This window comes from Paramormyrops kingsleyae, chromosome 10 (genome assembly GCF_048594095.1).
Source record: "Paramormyrops kingsleyae isolate MSU_618 chromosome 10, PKINGS_0.4, whole genome shotgun sequence".
Lineage (NCBI taxonomy): Eukaryota > Metazoa > Chordata > Actinopteri > Osteoglossiformes > Mormyridae > Paramormyrops > Paramormyrops kingsleyae.
The window spans coordinates 12,151,264-12,162,962 of record NC_132806.1 but is presented as its reverse complement, the minus strand read 5'-3'; the positions used below and the strand labels follow the sequence as shown (position 1 = coordinate 12,162,962).

Sequence of the window (11,699 nt, the reverse complement as noted above, 5' to 3'; positions counted from 1 at the left end):
GCCAGATACCACAGGACACCTACAGAGGTCTTGTGGAGTCCATACCTCCGCAGGTCAGAGCAGTTTTGGCGTCATAAGGGGGACCTGCACAATATCAGGCAGGTGGTTTTAATGTTATGGCTGCTCGGTGTATACACTTCATTAATCTGTTACCAGTACACAGATCTGTACTGAGATCAAAGACAACCTTTAACAATACTTTGAGAACAAGTTTGGTAGCAATGTATTCGTGAGCTCAGCAAGTTATGTTGTTTTCTTCATATAGGATGGTGTGATTCTGTTAGACTGGTGTAAATACAAAAATGGCAAATAGTCCCAACTGACAAAATTTGTATATCAACGGTACAGTAACACATGTGGAGAAAACGCAAAAACATTCAGGCACCACTTCCTTTATTTAGACATTAATTCCACAAGTTTAACAACCACAAAAAAAAATCCCCTAAGATTTCCATTTTGCAATCTTCTGTTTTAATCGCAGAGTGCGAAACTCTGCAGAGGGTGCTGGAGTGTTTTCTCCATGGGGGAGTAGCCTCCTTAAGAGAAATGCAGGTCGGGAATGCAAACAGCAAGAAAGAAAAAAAAAAAACACCAATAAAAACAGAGGTTAAGTTCTGTGGCTTGCAGAGAGGGCTCAGAAAACACAGGGTATTGGACACTGAGCCATGTCGCCTGAAAGAGGAGGGGTGCCCAGCGAGGAGGTACCGTGTGTCCCCTGCCGAGGGGTTACAGGGAGGACCCCAGGGCTGCTTCAGGATTACGTAACCTTCAACCCAACCTGCCGTTTGCTTTTACAGAGAACATCTGCCACTCCAGACCATGATGCAAATGGGTAAGCCCTCTGTGGATGATGAGATAAGCGTGACTGTGAGCAGCCATCTGGATAACCTTAGCCTTCAGAAAACAAAACGCATCCATCTCCACAGGACACGAACAGTTAGCACAGAAAAAATTAAAACCACACCTTTGCATTTGTCTAAACCCCATTTGAGACACTAACCACATTGCATTCATGGTTTGGTGGGGGGGGGGGGCAGGGGGGGATGAGGCACACAAGCTGTTCAACAATTTAAAAATGTTCAGCTCAGGAGAAAACCATTGCCTCCAGTTTAAACCAACAAAATCCATATGGGCACAATTACAAGAGCATGACAAAAAGCATTAACCTAAAAACAGTACCTTGCCTGAAATTTTAGACTACAAGGTCAGGATTTATTCCACGAGGCTCGCTTTTGCAAAAAAAAAAAAAAAAAAAAAAAAAAAATAATAATAATAAATGTCAGTCCATAGGCTTTTTGTAGTACTGAAGGTTTCCCCAATAAGGCAGCAGTGTGCACAGTGGCAAGGACATCTAGCCTGGACTTACAGCATGCTGTTTGCAGTGCAGGCCTTCATTACGCCACAGGACAGCCCGACGCACTGGGAAAACCATTGCAGAAACCTGGAGGTGGGAACACATTTGCTGGCCATCAAAACAAGGTTGAGAAGTGACTGCCTGCTGAAAAGCATCTGAGATCAGGTGTGACGAGCTACTGTGAGCAGTGATGGATCGGTCATCTGACAAGTAGAAAATAACCAAAAGGCAAAACAAAGGGCGCTTTTTCCACTGCACCAAGTATGGTACTTTTGATACTTTCGCTTATCCATTGACTACTGGTTGAGTTCCAGTATTACAAGTGCCAAACCAGCTGGGGTCACTTCTTTGGTACTTTGGGGTGGGACTTGAAACGCTTTCTTGGTAGATTGGTTCTTTTCGAGGTGGCATTTGTATTGTGTTTCAGCGGCAGCCTATTTGCATAACCATTCTCGTAAGAACATATACAACAAAAAGCTCCGGATGGCATGAAAAAAAAAACTTAAAATATTTTGTTGAATATACTAAGAGCACACATAGAGCGTGGGGTCCTAGCGATGTGATTTTGTGGTAAAAAATATTGCGGTATTTATAAAAGAAGGGTTCATAAATTTCTCTTCAAGTGATTTAAACGGCAAGGAGGAAAATCATTACGATTGCCTCGGAAAACGTATGCAGCAATCATGCAAAAGCAGCAAAGGAAAACTTTAAACTGATTTTTAAACATAAGAATCTATAAAAGGAATAATTAAAATTGCAAAGCACGCAAAGTTTTTTTTCCCCGTATGACAGAGTAATAGAGAAAAAATATTTTAGCAAAACCTTAACCCCCTGGTGCGCTATAATGTCCGTACAGAATTGAAAGCAAGAAAAAGCCTTATTTTAATATAGCTGACCAGCGATGTAAGAACTGGATGTGCATAACATGCAATGTTGGTATTAATATTGCACATGATCCAGCCCTATAACATACTACAGCCATTTTTCACATTCAATACAAAATACGCCACCTCGCGTTGTGATGTCATTTGGCACCGGTACCAGTGTTTATGCCAGTGGAAAACCAACACCTTGAAGTACCGTACTCAAAGCACCAAAAGCTCAGTACCTGGTGCTACAGAAAAGCGCCCCAAAGCAATTCCCTCAGAACTCAGAAACAACTCTGATGAAGGGTTAGACCCTCTTCACACCGTGCAATTTCCAAGGACCTTTCCAACCCTCTTCACCAAATCAGTGTTCTTGAGAAGGCCCCGATGTTCACAGTACTGTTCTTCCTACCTTGGATTTCATTAACGTAGAGTTAGACAAAGTCACCCGCCAAGCTGTGAAAGACATCTGCTTAAATACTTACTAAGCATGGAAACTAGCTCTATGGGAAGACATTGCCGACTTGATTCATCTTCAGGTGATTATCGAGGATTTGAAAAAGCTCCTGGATGTTAGGTACACGTCCTGAATTCAGCTTCGACCAAACTGGGACATCTGTAAGAGATAAAGTGACGAGATTTCCATAAGCAATTGAATATATGAGTCAAGTGGCTTTTATTGTCATTTCAACAATATACAGCAAAACAGTACAAAGTGAAACGAGACACGTTCCTCCAGGACCATGGTGCTACATATAACACTACATCAACACAGGACTACATAACGTGCAAGAGTGCAAAATGTGCAAACACTGCAACAACAGTGCAATAGAGGAAATAGAAGAGATGATAATGGCTAAGACAGGCTGAGTCTAAAGTGTAAAGTGCAACAGTGCGATGAGTTGTGCAAAAATTTCTTGAGGTAGTGAAGTGTACAGAGGTAGGTGTGTGTGTGTGTGTGTGTGTGTGTGTGTGTGTGTGTGTGTGAGTCCAGTCTCTGATTGTTCAGGAGTCTGACGGCTTGGGGGAAGAAACTGTTGCACAGTCTGGCAGTGAGGGCCTGAATGTTCCAGTACCTCTTGCCAGAAGGCAGGAGCTACCAGAAGGCATGTCACCGTTTATACACAAAACTCAAATTCCCCCTTTATTCTGTCCTGCTGGTAAATTTAATAAGTTTGTTGAAAACGTTTAAATTAATTGCAAAGAAAATAAGCCCAATTTCAGTTTAACAGCTTAGGCAGGGTACAACCACCGAAAAATAATTTAAAAGCCTTAATGAAAACCATTAAACTTCTATTGATTTAGTGTCAATGCAGGACTTCTGACCAATAGAAGCCATTACAAGCAGCCATATTGCCCCTATTGTGCTGGAGAGGTAGGCAGTCAAGCAGACATATTCAGAAAGTATCAAGAAGAGAATGACACAGAGGGAAACCAAAGAAGCCAGTGCAGGTGTTAACCACTGAGGCAAAGATGAAACCACAAACAAAGGAAGACACTCACCGTTGAGAGTAATCTCAAAAGCCCCTGTAGATAAGAAATGGGTCTCCAGCATATTGCTGATGAAAAACATCATCAGGCAGGAAAATATCTGGGAGGTGAGAAACACAGAAGCAGACATTTATAGCCGTAGTACAGTAGGTCAACAGGCCTTCACCTTCTCCATAGCATCAGCCAGCTTCATCACCCCTGTGAACCGGTAGCTGCGTCAAACAAATGAGGCCTAAAGCAGAGCAGGGGGTTCATTTATGCACGATGCCAGCTGCAGGAGCCAAGAAAAACCAACTGGTTACGGTTGAAAGCCACACGGCAGAAATATCAGGCCGAAACCACACAAGCTGGATTTCAGCGGATTCCGGAACCACCATGAAATGCAGGTGGACTCCTAGACTGCAAAATGCAGAACAAGGCACTGCCAAGCCCTGCATGTGCCCTGATACACAGGCAATCAGTAGAACTATGGAGGGACATTCATTCATCCAATGATATTACTGTGCGACATCAACACATTAAAATGCTGTCAGCTTACTTAACACATAAAGCAAAGCACACATTGGGTTCACTGGGTATCCAGTTCACCCAGGCACTTGAATGTGTGTGTGAGGAATACTGCTGCCAAATGAAACAGTGACTATCTTGCTGCACACATACAGGTGGTGACATTCAAATCTGAAGTTTACAGAAGCAGAGACTAAGCTGAACAATCTACTGCACTGCAGGGGTGATTTGGATGCTGTGATGGGGAAGAAACCGGAAATGATGGTTCAGCATGTGGCAGGCAGGACTGGGACTGCGTCCATTTTCAGAATATTATCTTTATTGCACTGGAATGTCGTGACACACCTGGCATTAAACAGAGCATCCGCAGAGTTTAAAACCCTTGAACACAAGCCTCTCCACTCCTCACCTTATTGTCTTGACCCCATGACCATATAGCTGGAGTGCGGATTCCAAGGAGAGGAAAAGGATTCTGGCCGCTCACGATCAGGGCAATGACGAGGAGTTTGAAATAGGAAATGAAATTTGCAAGGTACCTGTGATGAGAGCGTAAAATAAATATACCCTGCAGACAAAGTCATAGCAGAACAAAGTCTGTTTACAAAATCATCTGCTTACTTGTTAATGGGTTTTGGAGGGTAGTTTTCTCCCTCGATTTTGATGTCCGGGTACAACTGGCTGATAGACCAAGAGTACTCCTGGTACACCTTGCTGTACCCTCAGGAAATGCTGTTTGGGGAAAAAAGTGGGGGGGGGCAAATAAAAGCTGAGCCACAGAAGAGAGCCCTCCAAACACACACTTATCACAATAGTAAGAGGCTGGCAGGATGCGGGGTGCCGTGACAAAGCCTTCATGATGCCCAGCCAATTTCACTACATTGGCAAAACAGCAACCCGACAGGTTAAGAGGATTAGTGAGAATCGGGGTTTACTGTGTGCTGCCATCTCATTCCCATTAATTATCGCCACCAGATGGTCGAAGGAACACCACGGCACCCTCCCAGCATTATATAAACCACCAATCCACACCCAAACTTTAACCGCCGTAAGCGGTTCGGGTTTGGACAGCAGCTGAGAACTGATGACATCCAGCAGATTACGGCAGGGAGCCAGCCTTAATGCTTTCAGGCCATTCTGCAACAAATGTAGTGCTTAATCAATAAGCGAATTTAACCATCATCCAAACAAAGTGTTGTAATGGAATCGACTGAAAGGTTCCTGATCTGGTGCTGGATACAAACAGAACAGCAGAAGATGGTTACAAACTGCATTCCAAGTTACACCCTTTCCAGTTAAGGAGAAACATTTACATAAATACAAGCCATTGAGCAGCAAGGGGCCTGCTTTATATATCTAGTAGGTCAGGGATTATCCTGAGACAAAAAGACATTTAAGCAGCTTGAACATTAGCTAGATCTCTAAAGACTTCGAGTTTAAATACACAGAGGTCAACAAGACACCCAAACAGCATGTTTTAAGACGTCAATTTTTTAATGCAACAGTAAGATAAACATCCGGCTCCTAATTACACGTTTGGTTTACTCTGTCGAGCAATGTCAAGAAAAGTCGGCAAATAATGCGCTTAAAAATCATGCCAAAGCAAGGGACATTTCACTTGGTCACGCCGAGAAGCATCATGAAAATAAACTACACACTACGCTACAGAAACCTCCGGAGTGCAAATTTTAAGTCTAACCGCACACTGAAATTCTCTGAAATTAGATTGAGTCAAATAAAAAATAAATAAATAAATAAATCTTATGTGGTCATAACCCTAATTTTCATAAATGTATGTTACCAGAATCACAATTTTAAAAATGACAACCAGAAGACCATAGCACTGTGAATTTCAAACTGTGGAAAAATAGAAATATCAATCCAAAAATGTTTTCTAAAGTTACGATCATAAAAGAAATGTTTGACATGGTTTGCTGCAATCTCAGCACAGCGAAGCATCCAATTCAAATATTTCTAGCAGCAGCGAAGTCAACTGTTTTTAAACCGAGGAGGAAACGGGGCCGTGAGAGACACGGCTGGCCTAGCGAGGCTCGCTCGGGGTGGTGCCTCCGGAGCAGGGTCCCACACTGCCCACAGCCATAAATAAGGCGTTAACACGAAACTGGCGAGCCGCCGGGATTTACACGAAACACATTTCCACCCGCTAAATGTCAGACACCTCTAACTAGGCATCATGGGGGGCATGCTGGAATAAAAAGGTTAAAAAATCTTTAAAATGTCTACGGATGACAGTACCAGTACTGAAACCTGAGAACCGGGCCCATGTACATCTGCGGCTTGCCGGCCTTCAACGCATCCAGGTCCCGCGGGCTTTCGGGCACGGCGCCCCGGATGTCGGCGGTCTGCCGCTCCCGCTGCTGCTCTTCACTCAAGTTCCTGCCGAGATAAAAATCCCGCAGAGTGACGACCGTAAACAGCAGCAGTGCCGTCAGGATGCCCGTCCGGCTGTACTCGGCCATTGCGCCGCCGGGTTGCGGGCCTTCGTGGGGCTCTTCTGCGCCTAGCCCCGTTCCGTTGCTACCGGGACGACAGGTTCCTTTACAACCAAGTTATCGCGAGAACATGATACGCCGCACACGTTTACGCACTCTTCTTCTTATTATTATTCTGCCGCCTGTATGTAAGACAGACGCCACATGGTGATGGGAGGTCAGAATGACAAGCCAGGCAAATCATTCCCTACAGGTGGAAGTTCTTATCGCCAGTGTAGTAGCGACCTAATCGACCCGGTTAATGAGCCTTGATTGAGCTGTTGAATGAATTAACAGCAGGACTTCAATGCGTTTAAACATGGTCCCGATGGTATTCAAAAGCAATTTTTGGATCTCATAAAGATAAATAAAAAATCAATCTATTTTTTAAGTATTATAAACAATAAAAAGGATTTTTAAAGACAGAAAGTCATTAATGATTGCTTGCCGAGTAAGGGAATGAATTAGAAGGATTTAATAAAATAAACGCATTTACGATTAAGTATGATGATGGCAGAAATTTGAAGGCTCTATTTTTCGACCGTTTAGGGATACAGATGCCAGTTATGCCAATAACTGGCATCTCCTAAACTCCCAAACATTGAAATATTTCGTTAGGAGTTGTATAAAACCAACTTGCTACATTTCAATAAATATCCAGATACTTTATTGTCAGCACCAAACTTAACAAAACTAAATTAAAAGTTTTAAAATGATATCTATTAAGTAATGACCGACCAACGACCTATTAATACTATGTTTAAAGATATGTAGTAAACAGAAGTGGTGTCACAGAGATTTTCCATCTTGAAATTGAATCTTTCCATAATGTTTATCTTAACATAAATTAGACATTCCTAGAAAAAAATGAATGTTTATAAATTGCTTGAATAATTGGGTTTTGTTCTACCACTAAATTTAGATTTTAAGAAATGTTCATTTCACTGAGCTCAAATGCAGTTTATGTTATAATAAAAAACAGACATGGGGCATCTGTCAGGTCCAGAAAATTTCTTCTAGCAACAGTTTCTACTCTCCCATATAAAGTTCAGCCTCAGTTTTAAATATTGTTTCAGCTGCATAATACAGCTCATCACACATTATCTACCTTCTTTTTGGAGTATTAAATTAAGACACTGTGACAGACACACATCCTTGTGAGACAAGATGCCTGAAGTAAAATTAGGAAGACATGCTCCAGTTTAAAGAAGAGACACAAAACGGCTTTAGTCATAGAACCATCCACTGGCCATGGGAATGCGGTGGGGGATGAATTCGCTGGCAGATTCTGGAGGACCAGCCCTGTACAGGGGCTGCAAAGTCCACAGCCAGGATTTTCAGTTTCCTACTTTTTCATTGGGTTTGTTCTTAATATAAATATATTTCATTATCTTAATGGAAACTCGTACAAGGAAATTTTTGAAAATCTGAACTGGTCTGGTTTACACTTGTAGCTATACCACAATACCCCCAGTAAGTGGTTTACACCAGTAAGTGTTTTACACCAGTTCACGCTAGTTGAGACAAGATGATGAGGTTCACAGGTTCACACCTGGAAATTCCACCAAAAAAAAAAAAAACAATAAAAATATGTCAATCAGGATTGGCAGTGTTTCAGACTCCCTTGCTTCTGTCAGAAGTGCTTCCAGGGCATTGAGGGACCTCCAGCTCCAGGGTGGAGTGACAGCAGAGGGAGTTCCCAGCTCCAGCTCCAAGCTGACTCCAGGAATCCCTGCACTCGCTCCAGAGCTGCTATGATATTGATCAACAGTATCACTCAGGTTCCAAATGCTTTTACCTAGATGTGATTTCAGTCACTGAATTAATTTAGTAAGTATCTGACATGGGAGCTAGCTGTTCTTACCATCATGCCCTTCTGACAAAAACACGGAACAGTGAAGCAGGGCAGCGGGCCTCCTTTGCTGCCCGAAAGCTCTCAGAGAAGGTTGCTGTTGCTGGCACCATGAATGCTGCACCGTCTGCACAGCCATCAGTACCAGCAAGCGTGCAGCAACTGTCCAGGTTATCCTCAGGTCTCCTGGCAAGATGGGAGTTCACTGGCAACTGGAAGTTGGCGTGAGGAAGCAGCCGAATAGCCAAACACCACTGGCGGGACAACACTCAGGCCAGATATGGCGTTGCAGTGTGAACGATCTAAGGAGAAGGTGATGCTACAGCTGAAAGTTCCCTGGGAAGACAGGAGGGAGGCAGCTAATGAAAGGGAGACGGGGCAGGTGCTGGGTCTCATTAAATGGTGAGAGAGACAGCATGCCATGTGCTGCACAGGGCAGCAGAGGATCTGCAGGACGACCCCTCTGCAGGGGCCACTGGGTTCACCAGAGGCAGGGCAGTTGTGCCTGTACCTCTTTGGAGAAAGTCCCAGTAAAGTCCCGAAAAAGCCCCAGAACACCTGATTCCTCCAGGTTGCATCACCATAGATGTGTCAAGGTACATCTGAAGATGTATTATTCAAGAGGAATACAGATATCAGGTGGTAATTATGCTTTTAAAATAGAACATATAAAATGTTTGGATTCAAAAACATCCTCATAAATATGGAATAGTAACCTAGGGCAGCTTATTAAGGAAAGGCTCCTTTGATCCTTAAACCAGTATCTTTTTGCTCACAGGTCTGTGCCATAGCTACCTATGCTAAATATTACTAGTCTATTCTGGAATCGTTAGTATATAAACCTACTTCCAATGTAAACATTTGTACTTGAGTCTGCTTGTGCCTATGGTTATTCTGGGTAGCAGGAGAGCTGTGTTTGCTGGAAGTAACCTCCTCATGTAACTTTCGATAATTATGAAGAAAACAGGCCTTCTCGAATAAGTAATGGCTGTAAAATGAGACAAATTCAGGCAGAAAGCATCTAAGGTTCTACATTCTAAGGTTGTGTTGCTAGGGAAAAAGAGGTCTGGGCTATCCGTTATTTAGTAACAGTTGGAGGTCCTATATATATAGTTATATATATATATATATATATATATAGCATGTTGCATTAAATAAAGTCAGTCTAAGAGTTCAATAACTGCTTGGAGACATTTGAGTGGGTTTTGAAGCCATCTGGAGATTTTGACTTCTTCTTGACAGCCTCTTTCATCTCTGGATTTCTAAAACCTGTCACGTAACAGTTTATGTGACAATTAGGTCATGCTGGATCTAGTTTGAGATTTCAGCCCTCTCTCTCTCTCTCCTTTCCACAAAGACGATTCTGACTTTAAAGAAAATGCTATTAAACCACTTAATCAAAGCTAATCACAGTGTTTCTTCATCATAAATACAATGAGGATGTTTTTATGAATGGACAAGCAAGATAGAAAATTACAGTTTTATGTTTGTGGTTCATTCACCTCTTTGATCTCTTCTTGTCAATTCAATAAGAAAACCAGGGTGGACTGGTGTGTTTAATGTCAGTATAGCATCTAAAGTATGTTCTATGCCATTCTCCAATACCAGGGTGAATTTCCACACATTGTGCTTATCATAACAGAATGAGAAAACCATGTTTGAGAGGTTGGTTTATCTCATGAATCGAATGATTTTGTACAGCTGATTGACTCTACTTATGGAACATACCTTGCAGTTTGATTAACAAGAGACAATTCTGTCCACAGTGGCACAGTTTATTTGCTTTATTTTCAAAGCATACAATTTCTGTTACTCATGAGTGTTTAACAATTGTCCCGTTAAAGCATGAAATTAGTCTGGGTGTAAAAGCCTCAGTATGCAAGGGGCGACCTGTATCAAATCCAGCACCTTTATGGATTTCCAAACAGGATGAGAACACTGGACAGGAATGTTCTGATTTGATTTGCGTGTAGGTTTTTACAAGATTTCCGATCTACTGGTTTAATACTGTACCAGAATATACGTGTCACGTTTAAACAGCTCAAACCAATGGCTCACACTTAATGAACAGCTAACGTTGAGATGCCTTATGTCACCATAAATAAAGCCTTTTTTTTTTACCGAGGATATATCATTTACAGAAAATCTTTCTGAAAACCACACAAAGACCTTCATCATCCACCAAGTAACCAGCATGGCTGCCTGTTCTCAGGCATCATGCAGGAATCTCCATCCAACTTCGAACCACTTAACCTGGCCAGGTTCACAGGACCATGGAGCCTGTCCCTAGCAGAAAGGTAGGAGTGCACTATGGATGGGATGCCAGTCTGCTTCAGGGCAACAACACACACACACACACACACACACAGATACCTGTAATCATATCTTTGTGGGGGAAAATGCTAATGCTAACTATGACATCTTTAACCCCTACCCAGACCTAACCTTAACAATAACCAACCGTAACCAATCAAAAAATGATTTGTGGCATTTTTAGTTTTTTGATTACATTCAGATCTTTGTGGGGACCTGAAAAATGGTCTCCACAATGTCAAAAGCACAGATTTTTATCACAATGTGGTCACATTTGGTCCCCACAATGTAACATTAAGCTAATCCACAAACACACACACACACACACACACACACATTATATATAAATGTAAAGATGCCAATTAGCTTAACTATTTCTTTCAACTGCAGGAGGAAACTGGAGCAGTGGGAAGAAACCCAAATGTCACAGGGAGAATGTCCAGCCACTGTTGCCTGACACAGTCCTAGTTACCTAAAACGCTAGCAGCAGATATGCAGCAACACTCGAATATCAGTCTCAATGATAATGATGGTCAATGTCAGCTTGTCCAAAGTCGATGCAAATTTACTGAAACCCAAACCATCCATTTGCCATCAGATTGTTTCACAAGGTCAGACATCACAGCTGCACCAAACAGCACAGTAAATACTGTCAGTAACAGAATTGTGAAACGTGAGTCATTAGAGACTAGCACACTATTGGATGTAATTCAAGTACATCTAAGGGCATTACTGGAAGATTAATCAAATGAGATGAGTGTGTTTCAGGTCACTGGGCTGGTTGACTGAACCACCTAAACAAGGCAAATGCAGTCATATCATTCCTG

At 42.3% G+C, this 11,699-nt stretch overlaps 1 protein-coding gene across 2 annotated transcripts; it reads right to left on the bottom strand.

The window, feature by feature from the left end:
* Positions 1 to 376: 376 nt before the first annotated feature.
* On the bottom strand, positions 377 to 6,816 carry selenot2 (selenoprotein T, 2). 2 transcript variants are annotated; one of them, XR_011993553.1, is made up of 7 exons: positions 6,472 to 6,816; positions 4,837 to 4,947; positions 4,628 to 4,754; positions 3,724 to 3,811; positions 2,706 to 2,836; positions 1,367 to 1,441; positions 377 to 841 (listed from the first exon to the last, which is right to left on the bottom strand). XR_011993553.1 is itself a non-coding variant. In XM_072717313.1 (6 exons), exons 1-5 carry the CDS (start codon positions 6,693 to 6,695, stop codon positions 2,724 to 2,726), a joined length of 663 nt encoding a protein of 220 aa, XP_072573414.1. In that variant the 5' UTR covers positions 6,696 to 6,816; the 3' UTR covers positions 377 to 1,441; positions 2,706 to 2,723. The 2 variants fall into 2 exon arrangements, 1 of the variants encoding a protein (XP_072573414.1); XM_072717313.1 differs by having other exon boundaries at positions 377 to 1,441.
* Positions 6,817 to 11,699: the final 4,883 nt, after the last annotated feature.